At 45.6% G+C, this 13,941-nt stretch overlaps 1 protein-coding gene across 2 annotated transcripts; it reads left to right on the top strand.

Moving 5' to 3' along the window:
- Window positions 1-345: 345 nt before the first annotated feature.
- On the top strand, window positions 346-9,641 carry LOC133074928 (2'-5'-oligoadenylate synthase 1-like). 2 transcript variants are annotated; one of them, XM_061168886.1, is made up of 7 exons: window positions 352-667; window positions 1,459-1,753; window positions 2,984-3,168; window positions 6,466-6,698; window positions 7,830-7,983; window positions 9,097-9,238; window positions 9,403-9,641. In XM_061168886.1, the coding sequence occupies exons 1-6, from the start codon at window positions 488-490 to the stop codon at window positions 9,217-9,219; spliced, it is 1,170 nt and encodes a 389-aa protein (XP_061024869.1). In that variant the 5' UTR covers window positions 352-487; the 3' UTR covers window positions 9,220-9,238; window positions 9,403-9,641. The 2 variants fall into 2 exon arrangements, with proteins under 2 accessions (XP_061024870.1, XP_061024869.1); XM_061168887.1 differs by lacking the exon at window positions 9,097-9,238 and having other exon boundaries at window positions 346-667.
- The last annotated feature ends 4,300 nt before the right edge of the window (window positions 9,642-13,941 follow it).

Here is a 13,941-nt window from a genome sequence, read left to right on the forward strand (position 1 = left end):
TGACCATTTCTGTTTGCAATATACATGTACTGCTGCAAAGATCACAGGAGACTATAAAACAATTTTGTCAGCAACGAAAAAAGAGGAAAAGGAAACCAAAAGTGTGTTTTTACTCATGATTGCTCTTGGGTGAAGTACTAACCTGGGTTAAAAAGTACCTTTTCAGAGTACAGTCTGAAGAAAGACCAGATGTTCTAGGTTGCCTGTTAAAGGCAGGGAGTAATTCTGGGATACTGGAGGAAAGAGCTGGGAGACCGAACAGGGTTCAGAATCAAAGGAATGTTTGATTTGCCGAGAGACAAAGACTCAGGGCAAAGCCCCTCCCTTCCAAGGAAACGAAACCAACAGCAGCCCGGACTCAGGGCACAGCTCCTCCCTTCCAGTGAAATGAAACTAACAGCCTCCTGGACCCAGGCAGCAGAAGAGAGAGAAGCTAAAAGGTTTTCCCCGCCAGCTCTGCCCCCTCTGGCTCTCCTGTCCCAGCGTCATGATGGAGCTCAGTGATACCCCGGCCAGGTCTCTAGACAAGTTCATCGAAGACCACCTCCTGCCAGACGAGGATTTCCGCACACAGGTCAATGAAGCCATCCACATCATCTGCAGTTTCCTGAAGGAGAGGTGTTTCCGATGGGCCTCCCACCCTGTTCGGGTGTCCAAAGTTGTGAAGGTGAGTCCAGAACTGCCTGGCTGGGGAGAAGGAGGCCGGAAGAGCAAGCGTTTCCACAGAGACAGACAGAGAGCAAAAGGTTGAGGTCTCTGGGGCTGGTGGTTTCTGATTTATCCATGCCAAAACTATAGCCACAGCTTGTGAAAATAGCTTTTGGGGTGAGGGCCTCCATCTGTAAGCTTTTAACAAATGCCCAGGTGAAGTTTATAAACCACCTATGTCACGTCCGCCACAGAGATAGACAAACTGAAGCCCAGCTGTATCAACAATCCGCTAATCATCGACCAGGCTGGGGACTCACCATTCCTGCAGACTCATGAGCTGGTTAAGAGTATAAGTTTTGAAAGCAGATAGCACCTGCTGCTGTGAAATCTTGGGCGAGTCACTTAACCTCTGTGCCTCAATTTCATCATCCATAATTCCCAGTACTTTGCAGGGCTTGCAGATCAAGTAAAATAAGCCATGGGCCAGTTTACAGTATTAATCATATAAGGTCGTAAAGAACAGGGAGTAAAGAACACAGACTGAATTGCATCTCTGCCACCTACCAGCTGTGTGATTGGGCTGATACATAATCTCTCTCAGCATCTGTTTCCCCATCTGGAAAATGGGAACAGATAATAATAGTAGCTAAATTACAGAGTTCTTGTGAGCATTCTAGGAGTTAAGACTGGTAATGCCTTCAGAACAGTGGCTAGTACTGAAAATGTTAGTGATTGTTCTCAGCATTTTATTTAGGGAGGCTCTTCTCAATGATAAATGTCAGTTCTCATTCTCATCACCTTTTTTAGGGTGGCTCCTCAGGCAAAGGCACGACCCTCAGGGGCCGATCAGATGCTGACCTCGTCATCTTCCTCACCAATCTTAAAAGTTTTCAGGAACAACTTGAGCGCCGAGGAGAATTCATCAAGGAAATTAGGAGACAGCTGGAAGCCTGTCAAAGGGAGGAAACACTTCAATTTGAAGTGGAGTTTGAAGTCCAGGAACAGCCATGGAAGAATCCCCGTGCTCTCAGCTTCGTGCTTAGATCCCCTCAGCTCCACGAGTCGGTGGAGTTTGATGTCCTGCCCGCTTTTGATGCCCTGGGTGAGCACTCTCAGCCACAAGGTGTTTCAGCCTTTGTCCTATGTCAGGGCTTCTTCTGCTCTCTTTGCATGTTTCTGAGTGAAATTTCTCTCACTTTGAGAGTCTTATTAAACAGGGCATCCCTTCAAGTGGGGAGGAGATCCTAGCATCTCTTCTGGGGCAAGAATGTTTAGGGTCATACTCAGCCACTGCAGTGACATTAACAACAAATTGGTACAATTTGGGAGCAGTATATTTTTATAGAACACCTGCCAAGCTTACTAGTTTTACTCTTGGCAAAGTGTGTGAATCTTCTCTTTCTAAAAACGAGGCAGCGTATATCTGGTGTAAACACAGTACATTAATTTCATCTTTTATCCAAAGCATAAGGAAGTATCATCAAATCTCTGAGGGTTGGAATCGGTAAACAATGTGCAGGAACATTGGGACAGGAAGCTGTACATCTCTGAGGCTCAGTTTCCACTGAGTACCTTTCATGTGCAAGGCACTGTTCTATGGCCATAAATGAGACAGACAGGGAACCTCTCTCCTGGAGCCTGACAATAATAATTTAAATACCATAAATGAAAGGATAACTTGTTGTGACAAAAACTAAATATGGTGATTCAAAAGAGAATGATGGGGCTTAGAGGGCATTTTTAGACAGGGCAACAAGGAAGGTGACCTCTGACCCGAGGCCCGAGGGATGAGAGGAAGCCAAACCTGGGAAGATCTGGGGCCTCCAGGAAGAGGAAACAGCAAGTGCAAAGGCCCTGAGACGGGAATGAGCTTGGCATATTTGAAGAAGTGAAATAACCAGGGGAGTAAGTAGCAAAGGGAACAAGGCAAGAGGTGAGATGGCAGAGGTGGCAGGAGACAGGTCACACCGAACCTCCTGGGCTACTGCGAGGACTTTGGATTTTATTCAGATGTCCTGGGAAGCAAGAAGTGGAAAGATCAGGTTTTAAAAGGCCTCTGTGGGCGCTGGGTAGAGAATGGGCTGTGGAGGATCCAGGAAGGAGGCTGCTGCCATCTCTGCTGTGTCCAGGTGAGAGATGATGCTGGCTTGGACGGGGTGACGGCAGTGGAGATGGGAGTAGCGAGGACTGGGGATGGCCCTCAGGCCTCCTGGCTCTGGGCCTGCTGACCTTTCCACTGCACCCCATGGTCAGTGAGCTTGTCTCCTCAGAGGGATTGAAAGAAACTCAGAGAAGAGCTGACATCTTCACATTATGGATTAATTCCCAACAGGTCAGTTGACCAGAGGCTACAGAGCTGACCCTAAAGTCTACGTCCGGCTTATCCAAGAGTGTGAGTCCCTGGGGAGAGAGGGCGAGTTCTCCCCCTGCTTCACGGAGCTGCAGCGAGCCTTCCTGAAGGAGCGTCCAACCAAGCTGAAGAGCCTCATCCGCCTTGTGAAGCACTGGTACCAAATGGTATGGCATGTCCCATCTAGACAGAGAACGGAGGAGGAGGAGGAGGAGGAGGGAGAGAAGGAAGAGAGTGAGGACACGAGGAGGAGGGAGGGGTGGAATAGAGGGAGGGAAGGAGGAGGGAGAGGTGTGGGGAGGAAGCAAGGATGAGGCAGCAGGAGGGGGAAGAAGGAAAGGGAGGGTAGGGGAGAGGAGTGGGGAGGGAAGGGCAATCACAACTCCATCCTTCCAGTTACCCTGGACAAAACCAAGGGTCATCCTTGACTCTTCACACACACCCCCATCTAACCTGTCAGCAAATGATGTTGGTCCTGTATTAAAATATATTTATAATTCATCCATTGTCACCTCCTGTGTCACTCCCACCCTGGTCCAGGTCATCTTGAGAAGCTCACAGTATCTGCCCTCGACCTCTCTGAGCCCCCATCTCTGCCCCCTCACCACCACCCCCAGGCTATGCTTTCCTCTCCATTAATCCTCCAGGAGGGAAACTCTACTCCAGCCTCAGGGCCTTTGCATGTGCTTATTTGTTTATTTATTGTCTATCTCCCCACTAAAAATGTACAGGAACAGAAGGATTTATATGTTTGATTCCCTGCTGTATCCCGGGGACCTAGAACAGTGCCTGGTGCATAATAGGAACTCAAAAAATAATTGTTAGATGAATTAATGAGTGCTACGTCCCCATACCATCACCACACACACACAGACACAGACACACACACACACACACACACACACACACACACACAGACAGTTCTGTTCACTTCCTAGGTGTCTGGCTTTGGACAAGTGAATTAACATCTCTGTGGTTCCTGTTTTCTCATTTGCAAAGAGTAACATGGCACAGCAATAGTAAATCACATACCATGGTATCTGGCATATAGTTGGTCCTAATAAATGTCCTTTCTCTGAGCTGCCACAGGAAAACACATCATAAAAGCTAACATGGATTGTGCACTAAGCTTATGCCAGATTCATCATATTTAAAATTTTGTGGATGTGATATTCATTTCTGTTTACTTTCAAACGTCCCATATCTTATTTAAGCATCGTGGTGATTCTGTGACCTGGTTAAGGGTATTATTATTAAACCCCTTTTACAGAAAGAGAAACTAAGTGTCAGAAGACACTTTCAGCTAATAAGCAGCAGAACAAAAACTTGCATTTGGGTCTTCGGACTGAAGAGTTTGCCTAACATGTACAAAGCATTCTATATATATTTAGATGAATAAATTGAGTTAAAGAAAGTAATTAAGGATAAACTTCCTACTTTAAAAACAACACTTCATTTGCTAGACATCTCAATTTGCTTTGCAAGAATTTTGATCATGGCACTTGAGCGTTTTAGAACTTACAAAAGTGGTTCTTGACAAGTGCAACACTGCCCCCCAAGACATACTGAAGCTTCATAAAGACATTTTTGTGATGTGGGATAAGGATGCTGCTGATAATGAGTGGAAAGAAGCCAGGAATACTAGTTGTTTTACAATGAGCAAGACAGTCCTACTCAGCGAGGACTGTCTCTTTATTTCCTTCTTTCTCCTTTAATTCCTCCCTCCCTCCCTCCCTCTCTCCCTTCCTTCCTTCCTTCCTTCCCCTCTTTCTCTTTTTCTCTCTTCTCTCTTCTAGAATAATAGAGGAATCGTACAATACTTTAACTCCTCTAGCCCCATCATCACCACCTTTAACTTACTTATCTTATCCCACTTTTGTTGTATATTTTAAGTCTCTCAATATTGTCAAGTGCCCCAAAGCATTATTATTGTTTTACAGAGCCAATGATCATTGAATCTACCCATGTGTTTACTGCTTTCTTCACTATCGATTCTAACCTACCTCTCTCACCTTCCATCTGGGATTGTTTTTCTTCTTCCTGAAATATGCCCTTTAAGATTTCTTTTGGTGACAGTCTTCTGACAGTAAACATGTCAGTTTTTGTTTGTCTGGAAATGTCTTGATTTTCCCTTCATTGTTGTCAGGTATTTTCGCTGGATTGATATTCATTTCAGTACACTGGATATATCATTCCATCTTCCGGTGTTGCTAGTGAGAAGTCAGTTGTCAGTGTCACTGTGGTGCCTTTGTAGGTAATCTATCTTATTCCTCTGGCTGCATTTATATGTTTCACTTTTACTTTGATTTTGTTTGGTTTCAAGCTGATGTGTCTTAATGATGATTCCTTTTTATTTGTCCTGCTTGGGGTTCATGGGGTCCTTCACTGGGATTCCTGAATCTGTGGATATCCTTCATCAGTTTTGGAAACTCTCAGCCATTCTCCTAAAATATTGTCGTTCTCCCTTTCTCTTCTTGCCTCTTAGAACTCTCATAAAATGTATGTTAGACCTCCTCGTTCTCTTTTCCAAATCTCTATACCCTGTTCTACATTTTCCATCTTCTTCTCTCTCCATGCTTTATTCTGAATAGTTTCGTCTAATTTACCTTCCAATCACTAATTTTTCCTTTAGCTATGTCTATGCTACTGAGCTATTAGTTACATTTTTGTTCTAGGATTTCTATTTCATTCTTTTTTAAGTCTGCCATGTTACTTTTTATGGCTTCTAGGTACCTACTATTTCAAACGCTTATATGTTTGAACATAATGTTCCTAGTTATTTTAAAGCCTGTATTTAAATCTTCAATACTTAAAGTTTTGTGGACTTATTACTATTTTATTTTTTGTTTTTGTTAGTCATCACTCTGGGTGTCTTGTTTCTTTGTGTGCCTGGATACTTATGTGATGGTCATTGTACATGAAAATTATCTGTGAAAGAGTTGGAGACTTTGGATTAAATATCTTCCTCCAGAAAAAAACAAAAAAAATTCTTTGCTTGTTTAGGCTCTTAGGAACACTACAAGTCCTTCCTCTCAGTTAATTTTCATAGTATCTTTCTGAGGAAGGTACAATTATTACCATTCACTTGGCAAATGAGAAAAAATAAGGCTCCAAGAGTCTACATTGTCTGCTCAAATCAGATAATGGTGGAACCAGGATTCAAACCCACATCAGTCAGAATCCAGAGCTCAAGCCTTTAACCAGGGGTCGGTAAACTTTCCGTAAAGGGCAAGTTAGCAAATATTTTAGACTTTATAAGTCACACAGTCTCTGTCACAAATACTCAACAATGCCTTTGTAGCATGAATGCCACCATAAACTACACATAAATGAATAGGTGTGGATTTGCTCTCAGAAAACTTTATACACAAAAACAAGTGGCAGGCTGAATTTGGTCCATGAGAAATGTGCTTTACACGAAAGCTAGAGAAACCCACTTTTCTGATTGTTTTTCCTCTACTCAGTGTAAGGAGAAGCTTGGGAAGCCACTGCCCCCACAATATGCCCTGGAGCTCCTGACAGTCTATGCTTGGGAGCAAGGAAGCATGGAAACAAGATTCAGCACAGCTCAGGGATTTCAGACTGTCTTGGAATTAGTCCTGAAGCATCAGAAGATTTGCATCTACTGGACAAAGTATTACAACTTTGAAAACCCTATTATTGGACAATACCTGTCAAGGCAACTTGTAAAACCCAGGTACTCTATCCCCACATGGCTTAGCTCCCCACATAAATGAACTCCTGATTACAGCTGTGGCACCTTGGAAATGTAGGAAGTGGGAGAGTTCCACATTTATCGATCATCTTCTGGTACTAATCATTCTGCTGGGCACTTTACTACTACCATCTAATTTTTTAAAAAATATTTATTTATATATTTATTTTTGGCTGCTTTGGGTCTTCGTTGCTGTGTGCAGGCTTTCTCTAGCTGCATTGAGCAAGGGCTACTCTTTGTTGAAGTGCACAGGCTTCTCATTGCGGTGGCTCCTTTTGTTGCAGAGAACAGGCTCTAGAGCGCAGGCTCAGTAGTTGTGGCGCACGGGCTTAGTTGCTCTGCAGCATGTGGGATCTTCCCGGACCAGGGATCGAACCCATGTCCCCTGAATTGGCAGGTGGATTCTTAACCACTGCGCCACCAGGGAAGCCCTTCCATCTAATTTTAAAAACAATGTGCAAGCAACCCTGTGAGGCAGGCACTATGCTACCTGCTTTACAGATGACTAAACCAAGATTCTGAAAGGTAAAGAGCTTGTCCAAACCTTAACAAAAAATGAGTGAAACAGCTGAAATTTCAACTAAAATAACAACAGCTGCAGCAACAATAATAATTGCTCCCAGGAACTAAGAGCTTGCTATAAGACTAACACATTCTAATAGCATAGTAAAAATTATGATTATTGTAACTGCCATGTATTGACCCCTTATTATGTCCCAATTACTGTGCTGAGCATTTCACATGCTTGTCTAGATCCTCATACAACATCCTTTGAGGTAGGGATGTTCAATTCTCCCCATTTCACAGATGAGGATACTGAGGATTAGAGAGGTCAAAAGACCTGCCCAAGGTCACACCCCTAATAAAGGGCAGAGGTAAGATTCAAACCGAAGTCTATCAAAGCCCAAATGCAAGGCTCCTCCTTCTCCTCACTGTTCTCCATAGGGCAGGGCACCCAGGACACACCCCAGGGAGCAGTGCCCTGCTGGACCCCTCCTGCTGCCCTGAGTTCCAGCCTGTGCCAGGCTGGTACTTTTCTCTTCCAGGAGCATCTAGATCCCCCAGACATAGCCCAGCTTCTCACCTATTCTCTCTCTAAATATTGCTCTTCAGGCCTGTGATTCTGGACCCGGCTGACCCTACAGGAAACATTGGTGGTGGAGACCCATATAGCTGGCAGCGGCTGGCACAAGAGGCTAGAGCCTGGCTGAGTTACCCATGCTTTAAGAAATCGGACGGGTCTCCAGTAGGCTCCTGGGATGTGTCGGTGAGACCTTCTGCTTCTTCCCTGCCGTCCTTCCCCCACCCCCTCCACACAGCATGGGGCATGTAGATAGAGACCATTCTTTCCTAAGAAATTGCCTCTTGCTAGAGGTCACTCACATTCATATAGTGTCAGGCTGTGCTCTCTATTTTACAAGGCATTTTGGCCCCATACAGAGAGTTTCTGGACTTCTCACATCCCTCATCCAGAGTTCATTCTTTAATTAATGCCTCCTTGTCTGGAAGTAACTTTTTTAACAGGTCCAGTTGGCTCATTCCACTAAGAAGGAAAATAAACAATAACAACCACCACTTAATAAATACCTGCTTTGGGCTCAGGTTCTGTTCTAAGCCCCTTAAATTTCATTATTTCATTAAATCCTCACAACACCCCATGAGATATGTTTTCTACTCCCATCTTACAGATGAGGAAAGGAGGCTCGGAGAGGTGAAGTCAGCTGCTCACGGCCACTCAGCTAGGGAGTGGTGGAGCTGGGGTTCTCACTCGGTAGACTCCAACGCCAGTGTTTATTCCACTGAGCTAAACATCCTACCTTGTATCCCCTCCCCCCTCAATATCATGTGACAAATGAGCGACTCAGAGCAGCTGAGGACGTGGGCATGTCACCCAGCTAAGTAGGGGCTGAGGGCCTGATCTTTCCACTCCAAGAGTAGAGATCTTTCTCATGCTGGGGTGGGGAGGGTTGATGATGCCATAGATGGGATTCCTAGGAAACAGACTCTGGGATGAAGTTTACGTGCAGGATGTTTCAGGGGAGGACCATTGGATCCAACACCTGTGTAAAGGAGGGGAATTAAGCGGGTACCAGCACAGGGAGAGGTGCAGCTGGGGAGCCCTGGAGCTTCAACGGCCTTCAGAGTTGTCCTGCAGAAGACTGAGGTGGCAGGTCTTTATACCCTAACATGGATCAGCCACTGAATGGACAACTCAGGAGGGGGTGTGGCCTTCCTCAAAGGGGATCCAGGTGGCACATCACAGTGTCCACCTGTCCACCATAAATGTTCACTGAGACCCAGTGCCAAGGTGGGAGGCCCAGCTCTCCAGTGTGATCATGTGCTTTACCCTCCAATGTGATCATGTGCTTCACCCTTTCAGCCCCAAGACCTGACGTACGAGGCCTATGGTTTTAGACAGCGCTGTGGAACCTCTCCGAGACTCAGACTCCATGGAGGGGCCCCCCCCAAGGTGGAAGAGGATTGGACGTGTGCCATCCTCTGAATGCCAGAATCTCTTACAGGCAAGGTCTCCGGAGCCATCCGGGTCAGCCCCCCTCATTTCTAGGGGCGGGGTGGGGGGCCTCGATCCCGAGAGGGCCATGAGTTGGTGTCAGACCTGGGACCAGAATCCAGGTCTCCTGACCCCCATCCTTCCCGCCATTCTATGCTCTCTCTTCTTTCACAGATAGCATTTTCCGACAGCTCCCTCCCCACCGGAGCCTGTTCTCCGACAATATCCTCTGAGAGACAGCAGGAGAGACTCAGACAAAAGAGAGGAATCCCAGTCTTCACGCTCTTCTCTGTACCTGGTGGGAGGGTTGTGGTCCGATTTATTGTCAATAACAACAAAAATAGTAGCAAATACCATTTGTTGGGTGTTAATTAACCACAAGGCACAGAGCCAAGAAGTATATCTGCATATTATATGTGTGTGTGTGTATGTATGTGTGCGTATTCTTTGATTCAACTTAAAATATTAATTGAGCACCTGCTATGTGCCAAGCATCGTTCTGGGCACTGGAACATAGCAATGAGCAAAGCAGACAAAAATCCCTGCCTCACGGAGCTGACATTTTGTGGAATATTCTACTGTTGGATAGACTAGGATCCTTCCAATTTTCAATTACAGGTAATCCTGAGACAAACATCTTTGGTTCATCCTTTGTCCACATCTCTGATTATTTATCCAGGAAAAGTTTTAGAACTACCCTGTGTAATACAGTAGTCACTATTGAGCACTTGAAATGTAGCTGGACCCAATCGAGATGTGCTTATCTTTATATTTTTTTGAATTTTCAGATTTTGTTAATTTTTGGCCATAAGTTTGTACTGTTTGTATGACCACAAGAAACAATAAAGCAATGTTTCTTGCACAAAAAATTTTAATAAGTATTTCTCTCAGCTGAGCTCTGATAGTTTGTGCAAAGCCGGCCGGCCCAGGTTATAGAAAAGTCTGGGGTACTGGTATTGGGAGCTGTTGGTTCAAGTCCAAATTCAGGAGATTTGGAAACAGAGGAGCAACTGTGTAAGGGATGACGGAAATGCTGGAATGAAAATTGGAGCACCGGAGTCATAAATTTTTGATTCCCTGCAGAGAAAGCCCCATTCTGGGCAATTCCTTCCGGGGAAACAAAAACCGGCAGATCTAATGTTTAGCCAAAGGAGATAAGGGTGGAGTCCCTCCCTGCACCCCCATTTGAGGAACCACCTTGCTGTAGCCCATAGCAGCTGCACCATTTACATCCCCTTCAACAATAAATGGGGGTTTCAGTCTCTCCACATCTTGGCCAACACTTTGTAATTATTCATCATTTTGATTATTGCCATACTAGTTGGTGTAAAAGAGTTATGTACTCTCAAAATAATCGGGCCTGCTAAGCAAGGTCACGACCCTACTTGGGAAAGAATGGGACCCTGACACATAGACTGCGGACATAAGAGTGGAAGCCCCTGAAAATCTTGAATCCCCAGACTCCTCTGAACCTGGGGTTCAGAAATGTCCCATCTACCCCTTCTGTTAAAAGCTAGCACCTCCCCCCTTGCAAGGAGACTCTGCAGAGGTCTCTCTTCCATAAGACCCCGCAGGACCGGCACCCACTTCCCCTCCTGCCCACTAGGACTATGAGTAGGGTTGAGTCCCAAAATAGCCCAGCTGGGGGCGTGCTGGGCCTGCTGAGGGAGGCATGGACCTATATCCCAAACAGCCAGAAGACCCGGGCAGCGTGTAGCAGCAAAAGTCACGTGGGTGTGTGTGGAAGTGACCCCGAGGGCACTTGATCAAGGGGCTCCAGTGTCAGGTCAGATGCGGAAGAGTTTATTGGCTTGGAAGTCCCCTCCTGGAATTCAGGACTTCACACCCTGGCAAGGACCCCAGGAGACGGTGCAGAGTTGCTGTTAGCCAGGCTCTTAGAATGGAAAAAGTGAGAGCTTCTGCCGGGTGAGAACAAAATGCTGATATTCCTATGGGAGATGGTGGAAGATGGGATTCAAAGGTCAGGGAAGGGGCTTCCCTGGTGGCGCAGTGGTTGAGAATCTGCCTGCCAATGCAGGGGACACGGGTTCGAGCCCTGGTCTGGGAAGATCCCACATGCCGTGGAGCAACTAGGCCTGTGAGCCACAATTACTGAGCCTGCGCGTCTGGAGCCTGTGCTCCGCAACAAGAGAGGCCACGATAGCGAGAGGCCCGCGCACCGCGATGAAGAGCGGCCCCCACTTGCCACAACTAGAGAAAGCCCTCGCACAGAAACGAAGACCCAACACAGCAATAAAATAAAAATAAATAAATAAAAATAAATTAAAAAAAAAAAAAAGGTCAGGGAAGTGGATGTGCTTGGGTGGATGTGCTATATAAGTCCAGAAAATTATCTCCCATGGAAAAGCAGAGAATACAACGTTACAGAGACCATAAAGAATACGCCAGTGAGAGGACTCAGCATCACTAAGAAGCTCGTGTGGCCTCCTCCATAGAAGATGCTGTCACAGGCCTCCTAACAGCACTGGGGATGGTAGAACCCCGAAATCATAGCGGCCATGAGACAACACTTACCCGTGACGTGGACACACTTCTCTTCGTGAGTGGTAGGGTGGAGGAGCAGTCAGGATGGCCTGACCCACAGAGAATTAAGGAGCTGGTCATAAAATATGGTGTCCCTGGGGGCAAACTAAATGGGCCACAAACGAGGGGCGCTCAATCTGCCCCATCAAACTACTTCAAGGATGGACCATTAGAACACTGAGGGATTCCCCCAATAAAAAGTCACCATCCCTTTCCCAGTGGCTTCCCAGGAGATCCATCTCTGACACATGACATCTAAATGTAACATGATCCTAGATTTGGAGGAGGGGAGGGGGGTTGCTATAAAGAACAACATTGGAATAACTGGTAAAAATTGAATATAAGAATATATCCATTATATATGCTATAAGAGATGATAGCATTGTATCAAAGGTACAATTCTGAATGGGGTTGTCATTCTGTGTTTATGTAACAAGATATCCATATTCTTAGGGGATACATATGGAAGTATTTAAGAGTAAAGGGGACTGGGTGATTCTGATGTGTCCATGAAGGTTCATCACTTGTAACAAGTGTCCCACTCTCCCACTCTGCTGGGGGATGTTGATAGTGGGCAAGGCTGTGTGGGTGGGGGAGGGGGAGGAGGCGGGGGGGGGCAGTATATAGGAAATCTCTTGGCTTCTGCCCAATTATCTGCAACATGCACTCAAATGGCTCAGTAATAATGATACTGATACATAGAGAATGAGGAGCAAATGTGGTGAAATATTTCAGGATGAAGGATATGAGAGAGTTCTTTGTGTTTCAAAAGATTTCAAAATAAAATATTTTAAAAATAAAAATAAAGCACCGACTTTGGAAAGTGGGTAGTTAGAACCTAGTCAGACAACTTACAAGCTGTATGATCTTGGGCAAATTTTTTTCAACTCTCTGAGCCTCTATGTTCTTATCTAGAAAAGAAGCCTTATGATCTCTGCCCGCCCAGCCTACCTCTAGGTGTTACAGTAGAAGTCAGATAAGGGCAGGGAAGGGCCCTTAATGCGCAGGTGTGATAATCAAGTTTCTCCAGAGAAAATGAACAGTGAAAATGAACACATAAAGGGAAACCTCATTTTAAGTGGAGTCAGGAGACCAGAAGGCGGCGCTCTCACACACCTCAAGTACCACCGGAATTCAGTCATAGGAAAGACAGTCAATCAACAGACCCCAACAAGAAGAAGCATCAACAGGAAAACACTGTCAATGACAGGCCTGGACAGGAAAGATGTACATTGCATCTCTTGGAGGAAACCGGCTACCCCGGCAGCTAAGCCAGTCACCTGTCATCACCCTGAATTCTTGCTTTTCTCCAATGGACTCTCGTTCAAAACAACCCCTCCCAACTTCCTCCTTTTTCTCTATGAAATAATGTTCCTCTTCTTTGTTTGTTGGACTTGCCTATGGCTTTTGCTATAGCCTGCTTGTCCCAAATTGAAATTCTCTGCTGTTCCCGAATAAAGCCATTTTGCTGGTAAAATAACTGGCTGTTTTACTTTTGAGGTTAACAGAACTGATAGGTTTTATAGATCTAGATTTAGAGAAAGATTTGTTTTAATGAATCGGCTTGTGCCGTTGCAGGGGCCAGCAAGTCCAAATTCTGCAGGGTAGGCTGGCCGACTGGAAACCCAGGGAAGCATCTGCTGGTGGAATTCCCTCTTCCTTGGGGGAGATCAGGCTTTTTTCTTTTTTCTTTTTTTTTTTTAATTTATATTTTTGGCTGCATTGGGTCCTTGTTGCTGCTTGCAGGCTTTCTCTAGTTGCGGCGAGCAGGGGCTACTCTTCGTTGTGGTGCATGGGGTTCTCATTGTGGTGGCTTCTCTTGTTGCGGAGCACAGGCTCTAGGCGCGTGGGCTCAGTAGTTGCAGCACGCAGGCTCAGTAGTTGTGGCGCATGGGCTTAGTTGCTCTGCAGCATGTGGGATCTTCCTGGACCAGGGCTCGAACCCATGTCCCCTGCATTGGCAGGCAGATTCTGTGCCACCAGGGATGTCCCCAGGCTTTTTTCTATTCATGCCTTCACCTGATTGGATGAGGCCCACCCACATTATAGAGAGTAATCTGCTTTCCTTGAAGTTTACTGATTTAAATGTTGATCTCATCTCAAAAATACCTTCAAAAAAAGATCTAGAAGACTGTTTGACCAAATATCTGAGTACCATGGTCCTAGCCA

The sequence above is a fragment of the Eubalaena glacialis genome, chromosome 15 (genome assembly GCF_028564815.1).
Source record: "Eubalaena glacialis isolate mEubGla1 chromosome 15, mEubGla1.1.hap2.+ XY, whole genome shotgun sequence".
NCBI classification, from domain to species: Eukaryota; Metazoa; Chordata; class Mammalia; order Artiodactyla; family Balaenidae; genus Eubalaena; species Eubalaena glacialis.